A 15741-nucleotide genomic window follows, 5' to 3' on the forward strand; every position below is an offset into this window, starting at 1 on the left:
TATACCTCCATTAAACATTCTTCAGGTCTCACAGCTGTGAAATACTTTCTAGACGATAGTGACTACACTACACCCCAAAAAACATTCATTATGGATCTGTTGGAGATTATCCTACATCAAAATTACTTTCTTTTTGGGGATACTTTCTACTTACAACAACAGGGGACAGCGATGGGGAGTAATGTGGCACCAAGTTATGCCAACCTGTTTATGGCCTACCTAGAAACACACATGGTATATACACACCCCCTTTACAAAGCCCACTGTCGACTATACGCACGCTATATAGACAACCTACTAATGGTATGGGAAGGCCCCTCTGACATATTGACAGCCGTTATAGGCTTCCTAAATAATATGGAATCTTCCATTAAATTCACATGGACAAGTGACAAAAATTGCATTAGCTTTTTGGATGTTAACATTTTCAGAAGGGGAATTAAATTGGAAACTGACCTCTTTAGAAAATCAACTGACAAAAATAGTCTCCTACATTTTGATAGTTTCCATCCGCATTCCCTCAAATGTTCCCTTCCGTATACACAATTCTCGAGGGTTAAAAGAATCGTATCTGATCCACATACATACACAAAGAGAATTGAAGAAATGACTGACCGTTTCAAAGAGAGGGGGTACCCTGAGGACGTTTTAAATAAGGGTCTATCTCTAATTAACAATAAGAGTAGGGTAGAGCTATTACAACCCCCAAGTAGAAACAAAACTAATGAAAATAGGATGGCTTTTGTTTCAGGTTTTTCTACTGCCAGCAAACATGTTACTAAAATCATACATAAACACTGGCATTTGCTTACATCATGTTTGTCCAACATACCGGCATTTCAGCAACCACCACTAATGGCCTATAAACGTGCCAGAAACCTTAAGGATCGACTAGTAAAAGCCGATATTGGACCTCTGAAACAGCAGTCCACACGCTTTTTATGTAATCCAAAATTCAGCACTTTTCCCTGTCTTAACTGCACACAATGTAATTCAGTTACCAAGGGGGACGTGTTTTATCATCCGCTTTCGGGTAAAAAATATACTATAAAGAATTACTATACATGCGATTCCTCTTATGTGGTCTATTTATTGAAATGCCCCTGCGATTTGCTCTATATTGGGCGAAACTACACAAAAGGTCAAAGACCGCATTTCCAAGCACAAATCCACGATTCGTAAACAACTGACAGCCCTCCCTATTCCAGCTCACTTTCAGGAGGCTAGACACACAGTTAGTCAATTACGCTTTCAGGTCATTGACTCAGTAGAAGTCCCTAGACGAGGTGGTGACAGGATTTGATGCTTAAGAAATTGGAAATGCGGTGGATACACAGACTGGATACGATTTGGCCTCGAGGACTGAATAGGGATTATACCCCAGCAATGTTTATTTAAGTATTAATATTTAATATTAGGTATGGAGTCCTGTTTATAACGGTGCTTTTAATGGTGTAGAAAATAAATGACTGATTCAATATGTGTATTATATTTATGTTTTTAACAATTTTTTTGTTTCTTTTTAAAGGAGCATGATCTACAGGAAACATCCTGAGTATCGGTACCAATTTGTACATACGATGAAGTGTCTCATGAAGAGTGCTAAATACTTTATGCCACATGGGTGCCAGATGATATCTCAGGCCTGTATAGATCAATTCCTTTCAGCATCTATTTCCTTTATGTTTCAATTTTAGTATCACTTTTATCACTGTGTGTCACAATGTTTTTGATACATTTATATTTTGGATACACTACTTGCAATTGTATAGTGCCATATCTACAGAAAATAACAATTTGGACATTGGTTGCTATGGACTATGAACTACGGAGAATAATATATGGACACTGTGAACTTTGACCTTGGGGGAGGGATGAGAGGCGTGATTACACCCCTCTTCCACTATAAATGTTTGTCACATGCTTTACACCAATAGGCTTGATAAAGGACCCAGTGGAGGTCCGAAACGTTGCCGCTTTGTTTGTGAGCTGAATAAATACTGATCACTTAATCAATTGCAACAGTTGTGCCGCAGGTCTCTTGCTTTGTGATATACAATTTTGGGCTTTGGGCAGTATTGGGCCCGATACCTGAAGGCACCTGACACCAATCCGGTGATACAGACCTGGAATAGCACTCCAATTTTGGGATTCTTGGAAGGAATTCTAAACAGTGTCCTGGACAGGTGCTTTTTGGAAGAAGAGGAGCACAAGCCCAGGGTAACATATAAGCGCCTGGAATCAATCGGGGGGGGGTCCCTTTAATATATCATAAAAAATGCATCTTTTGCAGAAAGGAGTGTGCCTGCCTAGAGTTGCAGCTTTAGGGAGGTGGCATTTTGGTGCCTATAGCGTAAATAAAAAAAGAGCACAAAAAACATCCTCCCAGCCTTCTGCTGGATACTTGCAGCTAATCTGGTGATGGAGCTGAGAGGGAGAAATGCCTGCTTTTTTTCAGTCTGGGCATGTGATACAGCAGGGCTGTTCGCATATGCACTGATAGCTGATGCTAAAGGGACAGGCTGAGGTCCAATGTCTAGGGCATACAAAAATGTCACCCTCCCCTGCTGTAAAGCCTTTGCTAACAGCATATTTCAGATATATATTCAGGAAATGTATACTCTTTATTTCAACATTCAGCATTCAACATTCAATGTTCCTTCTAGTTCGTTGTGTGAATGGCCGAAACTGCTCACTCCCCCCCAGGCTCTGACTTCCCCTCTGCCGCAAACACCCCTCTGTCCCCCCCCCCTCCTGCCAGCACGTACATCTGACAGGTGTGTTATTTCTTCATGCAGCAGGGGGACGTCAGGAAGGAGTGATGGCTCTGGAAGCAAGTGTGGGCCGGTGGGGACAACGAGGGCTGAGGGCCCACCAGGTTTTTCCCAGTGTCCCACCAACCCATTCCAAACAGGTCTGGAGTGCAGACGGGACAGAATGTGGTTTAACATTGTGTTGCTGAAATAAGCATGGCCTTCCCTGAAAAGGGTGTTCTCTGGATGACAGCATTTGTTGCTCCAAACCCTGTATAATTTATTCTGTATTAATGGTGCTTTCCCAGTTGTACATGATAACTATGCCATGTGCACTAATGCATCTCCATATCGTCACAAAAACTGGCTTTTGAACTGTGTGCGGATATCAAGCTGGATGGTCCTTCTCTTCTTTAGCCCAGAGTAAGTGTCCTTGGTTTGTAAAGCCACAGGACAGTTTGTCAGGTTAAGGTGGTAGTGTTTCTGGATAATGTATGGTTTCTTCTTGGTGGCAGTGTTTCTGGATCATGTATAGTTTCTTCTTGGTTTGTTCATGGTAGAGTTTTAACTTGCATTTATGGATGCAGCGGTGAACTATGTTCACTGTCCATGTAGCAATTTCTGCTACAGAATCATGTCTGTTTTTAATTAGGTGTTGCCTGAGGGCCCAAAGATCACAGCAATCCAATACTGACTTTTGGTCTTGCACAGGTCTGGGTCCATGTGAAAAACCTGATGTTATAATACATCTTAGGTTCTCTCTGGGTCCGCCTGACCACCTCAAGGTGTTGAGTTTGCTCCTTCTATTTTCAAGCCACTGCTACAACAGGGAACTGAAGTCTTTTCTTATGCTAGTGAGTCTAAGATTATTGCAGATATCTTTCCTCCTTGACATGGTGACCCGAATACTTCAAACATAACTTGTGCTTCATAAAAAGCAAATAATAGCGTACACTCGATAAAAAGGCTTCTTTCTGTCATCTTATTTTTTTTCTTGTTGAATAAGTATTAAATATACTTAATAAATAATAAGTACTAATAAGTATTAAATTAAAAACTGTCATGCGTTATTTGTAATTAGCTTTATCAATTTTTTTGAGTGATGTATATTTTGTGTAAAAGTGCTGTGAACTATGTTGGCACTATATAAACAAAGGATAATATTTCTTTAGCTCCACATCTCTATACGTATAGGAGTATAGTGACCCCTCATGGTTATCTTGTTTAAGGGCGGCATTACTCTGAATATTGTTTTGTAAAACCTGTGGTTTTAGTCAACACAACTGAGGCTCTCTGGGTGTAAAGTCCTGATTGTGAGTAACCTAGAAGCTGCCATTAAAGTCAGGGGGAGGTGGCAGAAGAAATTTAAACTGCAGACTGAAGTATGCCGGTAGAGAAAATGGATGTGTACCATCAACTTTAGAAGCTAATTAATTTTTGCCTTGAGGCAAGGTTAACACCATGAGCAGAAGCAGCAGCACTTTTTATAACACCAGAAAGTTATGTAGTTAGGGTTGCCGCTTGTCCGGTTTTGACCCAGACAGTCTGGTTTTCTGAAGGGCTGCCCGGGTCAAAACCGTCTACCCGGTTTTCCAAATTAGAAAAATTTAGCAGAATTCTACTAGACTGATGCGAAGATAAGTCAATCACTGATTGCCACATCATAGCCCCACCTATGACATCCCCCATTACTGGCACGTCCCATGACATCACTGGCCTGCCCCCCTGCCCAGACCTTATGGTCCAAAGGTGGCAACCCTATATGTAGTACTTGACATTGATTTATTAAAAGCAAGTTTTGCAATAATTTAACAAATGAGGGGTACAAAATAAAATTAGGATCATAGATCCCAAGAGGTTACAATCTAATGTTTTAAATGGCCTTATACATTTTTAGCTGGCAATTCTCACTTTATGTAGTCAGTGCAATTGAGCAAGCTGAGGTAATGTTGGGGGTTGCATTAGGCCTACTGCTTTGGTTGAAGCCAGTAAGATAACGGACAGTTAGCTCTGCAAATGTGTGGCTGGACGTGGTCCCGTGATATTGCCATGATATTTGGCTGACTGTATTTCAGTCATCAGTCTGGCTACAAATACTGTATACATTAGTGCTCACCGCTGCCTGAGCAACTTGTAAACTCTACCTGGATCTAACCAGCATATATCCCACTTCTTATTTTCTATTTTGGCACATCGGTAATACTTTCTGAACACACACATTCTGAATGTATAAACAAACATTTATTTATAGATATATATTTATATATATATCTATTCAAAAGACTCACCAAAAGCACGTTTTGGGTGGACCAATCGCAGAGTGAATGTCTCTGATTTTGGTAACTCTCTCAACATCTTGGCAACTTCATAGTGCCGGCATCCCACAATTGTCTGGTCATTTATGGCTTCTATAATGTCACCCACATTCACACTTTTCAGTCTGTCAGTAATGCTGCCTTCCTTAATCCTCTAAATATGTAAAGAGTTGTAAAGAGAGCATGTTAAGTAGATGCCAAATAGTGATGAAACACAAACTTTTTATAAAATTGCAAAATCATTGCATTTCTGTTTTCTATTAGTGCATAATTATGTTTTGTTATTCCTAAAATCTTTGTAATTTGCCAAGTTGACTTTTCTTTGAAAACAGCATAAATAGCTAAACAAAGTTTATTTCCATGATGTAATTCAGAGTGAAACCGCAAGAATGAGACTGGAATTCATTTTTGAATTAATATTTTTATATTTTTATATTAATTGTTGCATGAAATTTTTAGACCAACCTACAGCTCTGTGAACTGCAATTAGCAACATATTTTGTAGTTTTAAAAGGCAAACACTAGGCTCTGAGTGGACAGTGGGCAGGGGTATACCTACAGCGAAAGCAGAGCCTGCGGCTGCAGGGGGGCCAGGGTGGTATAGGGGCTCCATGTGGCCCTAATTCATATACGGTTTCAATAAATATTGGTAAGACAAGTTAAACTCTAAACATTTTGGGGGCCTGAAAAATAATTTACTGCCCAGTAATATCTAGTTATGCAATTGACAGTGGAATTAATTAAGTGGGGAAAATTGGTTGGGTAGAGGTTCAGGTGCAGATGAATAAGGGTATTGCAGAGGCATAAATACCAGCTCTTGGATGGTTCCACTACCAGTAGGTTCATGAGGACATTATAGGCCAGTTTGGAAGAAAATGATTTCCCTTCATATTCTTTTAAATGTTGCCGCAGAACTTATGGGGGTATATTTATCAAAAAGTGAAGTTAAAGATCGCCACAGTCCTTTAAAGTGAAATTCTGCCACTCTCCAATTATTTCTGTGGGATTTTTAAAAGAGTATTTATCAATGGGTGAAAGTGAAAGTAAAATACGCCTTTCAAAATCCCATAGAAATGAATGGAGAGTGGCGGAATTTCACTCTAGAGGACTGTGGCGAACTCTACTTCACTTTTTGAAAAATATACCCATGGTCTTGTGGTGGAAGTTTCAAATGTTAGCATGCATTGGTGGCTTGTGGATTTAGGTCAATGACTGGGTCACATAAAATCACTGCTGAAGGATTGATATAAGGTGGCTTGCTGAGTTTAAGTAGAGCAGAGGCTGGCAGAGGATGGACTTTTTCTCCAGAAAGTTGTGGGTAACATTTACATTCATCATGTACAGAGGGTAGGTGTTAATGCACATTTTCCACTTGGAGTAAGATTCTTAAAGGGCACCTATCACAGCCAAAATCAAACACATATTAACAATCTGACCAGTACAAGCTAAACACGTTTAATCAAACTACATATATAGTTTTTGGAAAAAACTGCAGGTTTTAAAAAAATCCCTTACTTTGTCAAATGGGTTCTTTCACTGAGGGAGGCCATATTGAGACTCTAACAGAGACTCTAATGTGCAAATTTCAGGAGCATGCTCAGATTGTAACACTGCTTTGAGTATTCTACCCAGAATGCCTTGTTTTAGTAAACTCCTCCACTAGAAGTATCCACTAGAAATGCTGCCACCTGCTAACTTCCAGCAGGTGGCAGCACTACTGTACAGCAGCTAACACACAGGTTTGGCTGATTTGAAAATAGCTTAGAAGGGTTGATAAGCAAACAGGGAATTTGAACTGAGCATGTGCGAGATTTCAGAGCTACAGTTGGCTGGGAAGATATAGGTAGGAGGAGCCAGTGAAATCCAAGATGCCTGCCTCAGCTAGAACTGCAGGGGAGAAAGGGGAGATCTTGCAGAAGGAATAGTGAGCTGATCATTTACATTATACAAACAATTCTAACTGTTTTAAAAATCGGATTTCTTGAACTTTCACATAGTGTATTTACTTAGTAAATGATTTTGGTCATGATTGGTGCCCTTTAAGGGTATATTTATAAAAGAGTGAAGTTAGAGATCACCACAGTCTGCTAGCGTGAAATACCTTGTCTCTCTATTCATTTCTATGGGATTTTTAAATGCATATTTATCAAATAGTGAACATTCATCATTTGATAAATACCCCTTAGAAATGAATGGAGAGAGGCGTTATTTCACTCTAGCAGACTATGGTGATCTCTTACTTCATTCTTTGATAAATATACCCCCTTAGTGGGGTCCCACATGGCTCTGTATTACACCCACTCCTATTTAACTTGTTCATTAATGACTTAGGGGAGGACATTCAAGTAATGAATCAGTATTGATACAAAACTATATAGCCCGATAAATTCTATCCAGGATGTGGCATCCTTGCTACAGTATCTTGACTTCACTCTTTGATAAATATATCCCAATGTGCATTTCAGGCTCTTGCTATGGTCTACTTTGATGCTGAGAATATGTATCTAATTAGCGTTCTAACATATTTATTCCAACCTAGCACTTCCCCAGTAAAGCTTCTGAAGGGGATTTCTTTAGTATTAGCCCAGTGACACTCATGATCATTATAACGTTTCTAGTTAAATACATGTTTTAGCTAAGTCTAACCTGCATGCAGCAAAAAGGGGTGTCTGGCAGAAGCTAAAAACCCAAATACTCCTGAGTAAAGGCCACTTTTTTTCATTCGGTTTTTGGACACTGGATTTTGGTGTGAAGCAATCTAATTTCTGGCCTATCTTGGGTTTTAGCCTCTAACCAATGGCTTTGTGAGCAACATGTTGCTACTCCTTGGATGTTGCTCCCAGTGGCCTCAAAGCAGGTGCTTACTTTTGAATTCCTGGTTTGAAGGCAAACTATAAAACAATGTGCACTGCCAAACAGAGCATCTACAGTCTGCATCTGCCAGTCCACATAGGGGCTACCAATAGCCAATCACAGCCCTTATTTGGCAACCGAGGAACTTTTTTCATGCTTATGTTCCTCCCCAACTCTTGTTATATATGAATGTGGCTCACGGGTAAAAAAAGGTTAGGGGCCCCTGCTCTAGAGACACGTCTTCTTTGTACCGTCGACAAGTTTCCCTTTTTTAAATGAGCAGGCCCATTTGGAACTAAGTGTTGATCTGAGCCCCCCCCCCCAGCCCAGTGTTCTTGCTCTGAAGTGGTTGGGGGTCTGCATCCCTGATTTAAAAATAGGAGTTTTGGCTCTTCCTGAAATTGCCATTGGCAATTGGCACCCCTGTTAACTTGCGGATCATTGCCACCTGAGGTTAGTTTCTCAACTCACCTCATGTGACCCTGTCAATGAAATAATAATAATACATCCTTTTTCAATAAAGGTGCATGGATTCTCCAACTGGACAACAACAAAATGGAAGCCTTACACAGGGATAAATCAACTCTAGTAGGATCTACATCATGAGGTAAGCAATATATTTCAAACAATAAGAAAAGCTGTTCATGTTGAGTTGATAAATGGTAAAAAGTATCACCTTGATAAAAGCATATCCAGCTCCATTGTCAGTGATGGTTAGGCCTAGGGCATCTTCAGTCTTGGTTATCTCTACCTCTTTTGTTTCACCTCTGACATGAGCAAAGATGAAATCCTCCAGCCCAATCTGGCCGCCCAACAGCTTCTGCATGTCTACTTTATGTGTATTCAAGGTACAGAACAAGATCTAAAAAAAAAAAAAAGTAATAATTATAATAATAATAATAATAATATTGCAATCACATAGTAACAAAACATAGTTACATTACTTTTAGTATGGTATAGTATGTCCTGCTTTTAGCAATTTTTCAAATATTTCATAGTTTTTAAAATCTTAGCTTTGTGAAACGACAAACTTATTGTTATTGTTACTTTTATTAATTATCTTTCTGTTCTTTTCCTACTCATCTTCCAGTCTCTCATTCAAACTACTGCCTGGTTGCTAGGTTAAAGATGGCTGCTGAATTTTTAACCTGGAGTAAACCAAATTAAAAACTGTGTTAGAATGGCAATGTCTACATTATAATAAACATTTATTCAAACCTTCGGGCCAGTGGAACAAGTGAATCCCTTTTGATAGACAAATAGCTTATGTTGATTATTTTGGCTCTGCTGTGGCTTAAATTTTCTAATAAATATTGGAAATGGAGAAGCAAATTGAGGCTTTACTGTAAATCATATTAAAGGTATGATATGTATTTTTAAGCAAGGCAAAGTAAACTTACATCTCCAAATCTAAAGCAGACCATTTAAAAGGAGAGAATCATGCATTAAAGAGATCCTGACACCAGAAAATAATCTTTTTTTATTTCTATAATAATATTGCCTTTGAATGCTATTTATAATTTTACCATAAAAGTATTTGCCTGATGCTTTTACGTTACCTTTCTTACCCTCATGTTCCTGTATGAGGGGGCTGCCTTATTTGGGCAGCAGTAGTCTATTAGCATTAGAAACTCTAACAGACAGGTTGAGAAGGGACAGTCAGGTTGGCAAAACAGTCAGGTTTAAGAACTTCAAGTAACAATTACTTACAAAAGCAGAATGATCAGTGAAAAATTATCAGTATGACCTATTGGTAATTTTTAATGCAGATTAATATTTTGAAAATACATTGTTTAGTGTCAGTATCATAAGGCAATATATCAGATTCCTAAGTTTTTTGGGGGGCTGGATTCAGCTAGATTCCACCAAAATGTATCCAAGACTAACTCAAATTTATATATTTAAATGGAAATGGAAAATATACCCCCTTTTGACATGAGCTTAGTTAGCTGGGATTATGTAGGTCATTTCAGAGTGAAAGAAAATCATAATACTTGAACTGACGGACCATTCCCACCAGGCCCGGCCAAGCCTTCCAAGCACTAGTCAACCAGGCCAGTCACCTTGCCCCCATCATGGCACATGCGTAAATGCATGCAGTCGCTTGTTGTGATAATGAGCAGGGGGGGTGGGGAGAAGTGCACACAGAAGCACACAGAGATGGGGAAACAAGGGTCCAGACTAGGGGTAGGCAAAAGAAGAGGTACATGCTTGGTGCCTCCACTTTGTTGCGGCTTAGGCATGTGTCTCATCTGCCTACTCCTAGTTCCAGTCTTGATTCCCAACATTCCCACATCATGCTCCATTGTAAAGTTATGCATTTGGGGACTTGAACTCCCTCTGCTTTCTAGAGTGGGTAGTGCCCAGATTCTCTGGAAAGCAAGACTTCAAGTCCCAGAACCTATCACATTACAATGGAACAAGATGAAGTAGGGGTTATAGTCTAAGGGGGTGGGAACTGGTCCCTGTAAACAGAGATGTTATATCATGTTTTATTTTCGATCTGGTTTGTCTTTATAAAAAAAAATGATTGGATACATTAAGTCCAACTGTAAAAAAGGGGGGTTATGTTTTTCATTTTTAAGATCAAATGTTAAAATTAAATGTAGTGGAAAGTCTTTATACAAAATAAAAATAGTAATTAATGAGGAATTTAACTCAAGCCATTATAGTCTAAGGGGGTGGGAACTGGTCCCTGTAAACAGAGATGTTATATCATGTTTTATTTTCGATCTGGTTTGTCTTTATAAAAAAAAATGATTGGATACATTAAGTCCAACTGTAAAAAAGGGGGGTTATGTTTTTCATTTAAGATCAAATGTTAAAATTAAATGTAGTGGAAAGTCTTTATACAAAATAAAAATAGTAATTAATGAGGAATTTAACTCAAGCCATTATAGAACAGTTATTCCTTTGATGGGATAGCTAGTCCTTAGTGTATATTACAATTGAATATAAATAATCTGCCACGCAATACTGATTGTAAGTAATAACTAGCTTCTTAGATCTTAGTTCTTAGTTTTTTTGTATTTATAAGATGTTTAAGTACTATTTATAGTTTGGTGTAATGTGCCTGTGAAAAATAAGTCTTTTGAACCCCTTTTTTCCTCAAATCTGTAGTCACAACACTTTAATTTATATAAAAGGTTAGTTATACTGTGATAAATTCACAAAGAAATCCCATAATGGTTTCATAATGTCATAATCTAATATTATCTTGCAAAGGCATTTGATAGAGTGCCACAAAAATAATTGCTGTATAAACTAAAGACTGTTGGGCTTGGGAAAGCTACATAAACATGGACTGAGAGTTGGCTGAAATTTAAGACGGATTTTATCTCAGATTTTTAAATATTTGATTTAAAAATTGGCAAAGAAGCAGTGTTCCTTAGAGTCTAAACTATGCATTCATGCTCAAGCACACAAGTTCTAGATCTGAATCATTGCTCTAAACAGCCCCCAGAATAACATACCTTTCTCTCTGCATTCAGTTTTATTTTATTTCTCATGCAACTGAACTGCAGCTCATTTTGTGTATGCTGTTAAAAACTTTAAACTTAACTGTTTTAAAACAGTAACAGTGATACCATATATTTTTAGGGGACCATGGCACCTACCATGCGATGCACTGAAAAGTTACCACGGAAGGCTTGCTTTGCCTATGCAATGATAGAAGCACACTCCTTAGGACTGAAAACCAATCCGAGTTGGGCAGAACTTTCAATCATATGAAACAGACTCAAAAACAGAACTGGCCAGAAGCAGCAGAAAAGAAGTACCTTAGGATAGGAACTGGATATTTTAAAATGGGAGAACAGGGCAGTACACTGGCTAATGATATTTAATGGTGATAAATGCAAGGTTATGAACTTCAGTACAAATAAAATAAACACTAATTAAACACGAATGGTAGTGTATTGGGGGCCTCCTAAATTGAGAAGGATTTTTGGGATTTTTGTGGATAACACATTGAATAAGTCTAGACGTGTCAATTGCTCTTTTGGGGGCACATAAATGCAGTTAAATTGATATACCTCCACAAATTTCTTTATATCTTTCATAACTAACGTTTTGTCATTCCATCTCCCTTTCTAAAAGTAGTTTCCTTCATTTATTGGCAACAGAAACCTGTATTGCCTGGGAAAAAATAACGCCACCCAGTGGCGTAACTACATATTACTGGGCCCCACAGCAAAATTATTTTTCAGGCCCCCAAAATGTTTAGAAGTTGACTAGTTTTACCAATATTTATTGAATATATAAATTTGGGCCTCATGGGGCCCCTATACCTCCTGGGCCCCCCTGCAGCCGCAGGGTCTGCTTTCTCTATAGTTACGCCCCTGACGTCACCTGTCCAAGATAAATGGTACCTTGTCTCTCACCCCACTTATAGGCTAATTCACTCCTTTTGAACAACTAACTCACTTTTACATCTCTGAAATCTCCCTGATTTTGTATGGCCCTAATTGGTAGTAAAAAATTTAGCTGATCTAAATCTCAGTACAAGCTTTCCCTCGCACTAAGACCTGCAAGTCAGGTGACCAAAGACTCTGATACAATACTTTAGATACCTCCAGTTTAGGCAACTCTCTCCCCCACTACTCCTACCACTACTCTTAGCTTGAAGGACACATTACACTCCTCAGTCTCAAGTCTATGCAGATATTATGCTCTGCTCATCATCTCCATTTGATCAAGGACAAATGTACCAGAATTAACCCTGTGATCACTGCTTTAGGCTTCCTTATCTTCATGCAAATGATAATACAGTATTAAATGTTGCATCAACTATATATAACCCCACTCAACAGCAAAAAAATCTTTGGAGGGGCCTGCCTACTTGTGTCTTCCACTCCATTAATTTGGCCACTGGAGGCCAATATAGGGGGTATATTTATCAAAGAGTGAAGTTAGAGATCACCACAGTCCTCTAGAGTAAAATTCCTCCACTCTCCATTCATTTTTATGGGATTTTGAAAGGCCTATTTATCAAAGGATGAACTTTCACTTGAATCCATTGATAAATACTCTATTAAAAATCAAATTAATAGAAAGTGGTGGAATTTCCCTCTAGAATACTGTGGCAACCTCTAACTTCAATCTTTGATAAATATATTCCATGGAGTTATTTGGTCCATTGGTGTTACTGATTCTTCCATTTGCTTACTTATCCTATATTTGCACCTCACAAGTCACATTCCAGTTAAGATCACTACTTCCAACTTACGTCCGAATTTATGGTTGTTCAGTGCACTAAAGTTTGCTGCACCCAGGTCCACCTGCACAGCATGTGCTGCAAGGAGGTGCAAAGGTAAGGGCGAGTGTACACATCTTCCAGTGGGGGGGGGGGTCAGGTTTAATTTTTGCATGTGGGCCCATGGTTCCCTAGTTACACCACTATGGTAGTTTTTTCTTATAGCCTGTGGTTCTGGATACATAGTTGGTTAGGGACACAATTCTGTTCTTCTGGTCATAGTGACAGTTTCATCCCAGCAATGGCCAGGAGATGGGTTTTCACAACAAAACATGAACATAGTGATACCTTCTCCAAAGATCTTGTTTGGCAGCTTCTGCATTAGTGGCAATATCTGATACCCTAGTAAAAGGAAAGGGAAAGATTAAAACGAATTGAGCTTTATCAGAAAGGTCTATATGAATACACTAGTAAACCCTCAAAGTAATGCTGCTCAGAGTCCTCTGTCAAAAGAAACACCACATTTCTTTCCTTATACTCTGTACATATGGGCTTCTGTATCAGACTTCCTGTTTTCATCTTAAACATCCAGGGCTTGGGCTTGGGCATGCTCAGTTTGCTTCTCTCCCCCTCCCTCCTTGCTGTAAGGAGAACTTTTGTGTAAAAAACAAGAATGTTAAATATCTCGGTATTAGACTGCCATCACATCATAAAGACACCTATGCCTTGAATATACGGATGATAATAGACTCTATTCTGCGGGAGATAAATCAATGGAAACATACTAACCTAACGTTTCTACGTAAGATACACTTTATCAAAATGATACTTTTTCCCAAATTGTTATATCCACTGCAGATGCTACCTTATCACATAAAGAATGCCGATCTGAAAAAACTGCACCAAGCATTTCGACTGTTTATTTGGAATAAAAAACGCTCGAGGATTAGTCTCTTTAAATTACAGCAGCCTAATCATTTAGGTGGAACCAACCTCCCGAATATCAGGGAGTATAATGAAGCAGCACTCCTCCGTTATGCTGGAGATTGGGTTCTAAACAGGGATCTTTATACAACAACTTCTCTAGATTCCTATACAGCACAATTTCACTCCCTTAACTATGCCCTACATTCGCCATTTCACCAAATCCCTATCTCATTACGTGATAATCCTATGTTTATTGACACATACAAGGCTTGGCGGGCGGTCAGGAATAGACAACGGTTATCTCTGACTGTTTCTCCCTACCTGTCATGGTTGGATAATGAAAATTTCCCTATAGGAATCCGAAATCCTATTCTATCGCAATGGAAAGATAAAGGGCTACAAAATTTACACGACATAATGAATACTGATCACACTGTCTTTTCCCAGGCTAAATTGCTGGACTTTACAACTTCTTCACTTCGCAACGTCTGTGATTACGAAAATGTCAGACATTGATAAAACTAACCCGCTTAATACACTTTGGAATAACAGTCGGGTGAAACAGACAACGTCACAACTGTACCACACGATCAGAACGCTGATAAACTTAGACGATATACAAAGACCAGGTTTTGCCTGGACCCTAGATATTCCAAATTACACTACTTCCGCTATTTTCCTACAACATACGAAAATTATGAAGTTACTTCCAGTCAGTAGGTATCAGGAAATGTCTCTGCAAATAATGCATAATTCATACTTAACTCCAATTAGAAGACACAAAATGGGATATCTGCCCTCTGATAACTGCCTCAGATGCCAATCCCCCAATGCGGATTTATTACATACTCTGTGGTCTTGCCCTATCTTACAGACCTTCTGGAAGGAGGTTGCTAACTATGGTGCTCAGATGACTGGTAAACCAGTTAATGCGCAATTAGAATGGGCATTATTTAGTGACGTTACTACTTTGGCACGTTTTTCGAAATCTGACAAAGATTTCCTGGGGAAACTGGCTGCGGTGGCCCGTAAAACGATTCTGCAACAGTGGCTCAATAAAGATTCCCCCTCCATGGTAATAGTAAAACAAAAATTGCATTTTATTTTTTACATGGACTGGTTAGAAACTACGATTAAAAAGGAACAGAACACTGAAAAATTTTTTAGGACATGGTCGACATATATAGAATCTTTACCTGTGTTGCTTAGACACCTTACAGTAAACACATTTCGTTACACAACCTGGTATGATACAGCGTTACTTACAGATCATCCAAGGGTCCTGGAATCGTCCCAGTATCTTAGTGACCGACAACTAGACCATCAACGCACCAGTCAAACGCCCCCCGGGAGCCATCTCGCCAACAGGTTATTAGGCTCTTATTCACGGAATCCTGTATAGGGACTCTCTCTGCTTATCAAAGTACTTTGTCTGAGCTGTTTGTTTAGTTTAATTTGTTATTGTTACTCTTGCTACATTATGTCTATTGCATGAACATAATGTTACAAAACTGACGTATATATTTTCTTTTTGATCGTGTCTATGTAACTATTATGTGAAGATCCCTTAATAAAAACAAGCTGGAAAAAAAAAACAAAAAAAAAAAAAAAACAAGAATGTACCAGTGCATTATACTCTTTAAAAAGTAGTGTTTCAGGCTGATTTATTGAATATTTCTGCATAAACTCTAATAATCCC

General features: G+C 38.8%; 1 protein-coding gene across 2 annotated transcripts in view; it reads right to left on the bottom strand.

Moving 5' to 3' along the window:
* Window positions 1-15741, bottom strand: part of LOC121393212 (PDZ domain-containing protein GIPC3-like) — a 44034-nt gene that overhangs the window by 6417 nt on the left and 21876 nt on the right. Inside the window, exons 1-3 of one of the 2 annotated variants that reach the window (XM_041561115.1) lie at window positions 11395-11465; window positions 8598-8783; window positions 5042-5222 (exon numbers count right to left, since the gene is read on the bottom strand). In XM_041561115.1, the coding sequence (XP_041417049.1) occupies window positions 5042-5222; window positions 8598-8783; window positions 11395-11430 (403 nt within the window). In that variant the 5' untranslated portion in view covers window positions 11431-11465. Of the gene's footprint in view, window positions 1-5041; window positions 5223-8597; window positions 8784-11394; window positions 11466-15741 lie in introns of those variants that run through there. The other variant, XM_041561108.1, reaches the window with a different exon arrangement.

Source organism: Xenopus laevis, chromosome 1L, assembly GCF_017654675.1.
Source record: "Xenopus laevis strain J_2021 chromosome 1L, Xenopus_laevis_v10.1, whole genome shotgun sequence".
Taxonomy (NCBI): Eukaryota; Metazoa; Chordata; class Amphibia; order Anura; family Pipidae; genus Xenopus; species Xenopus laevis.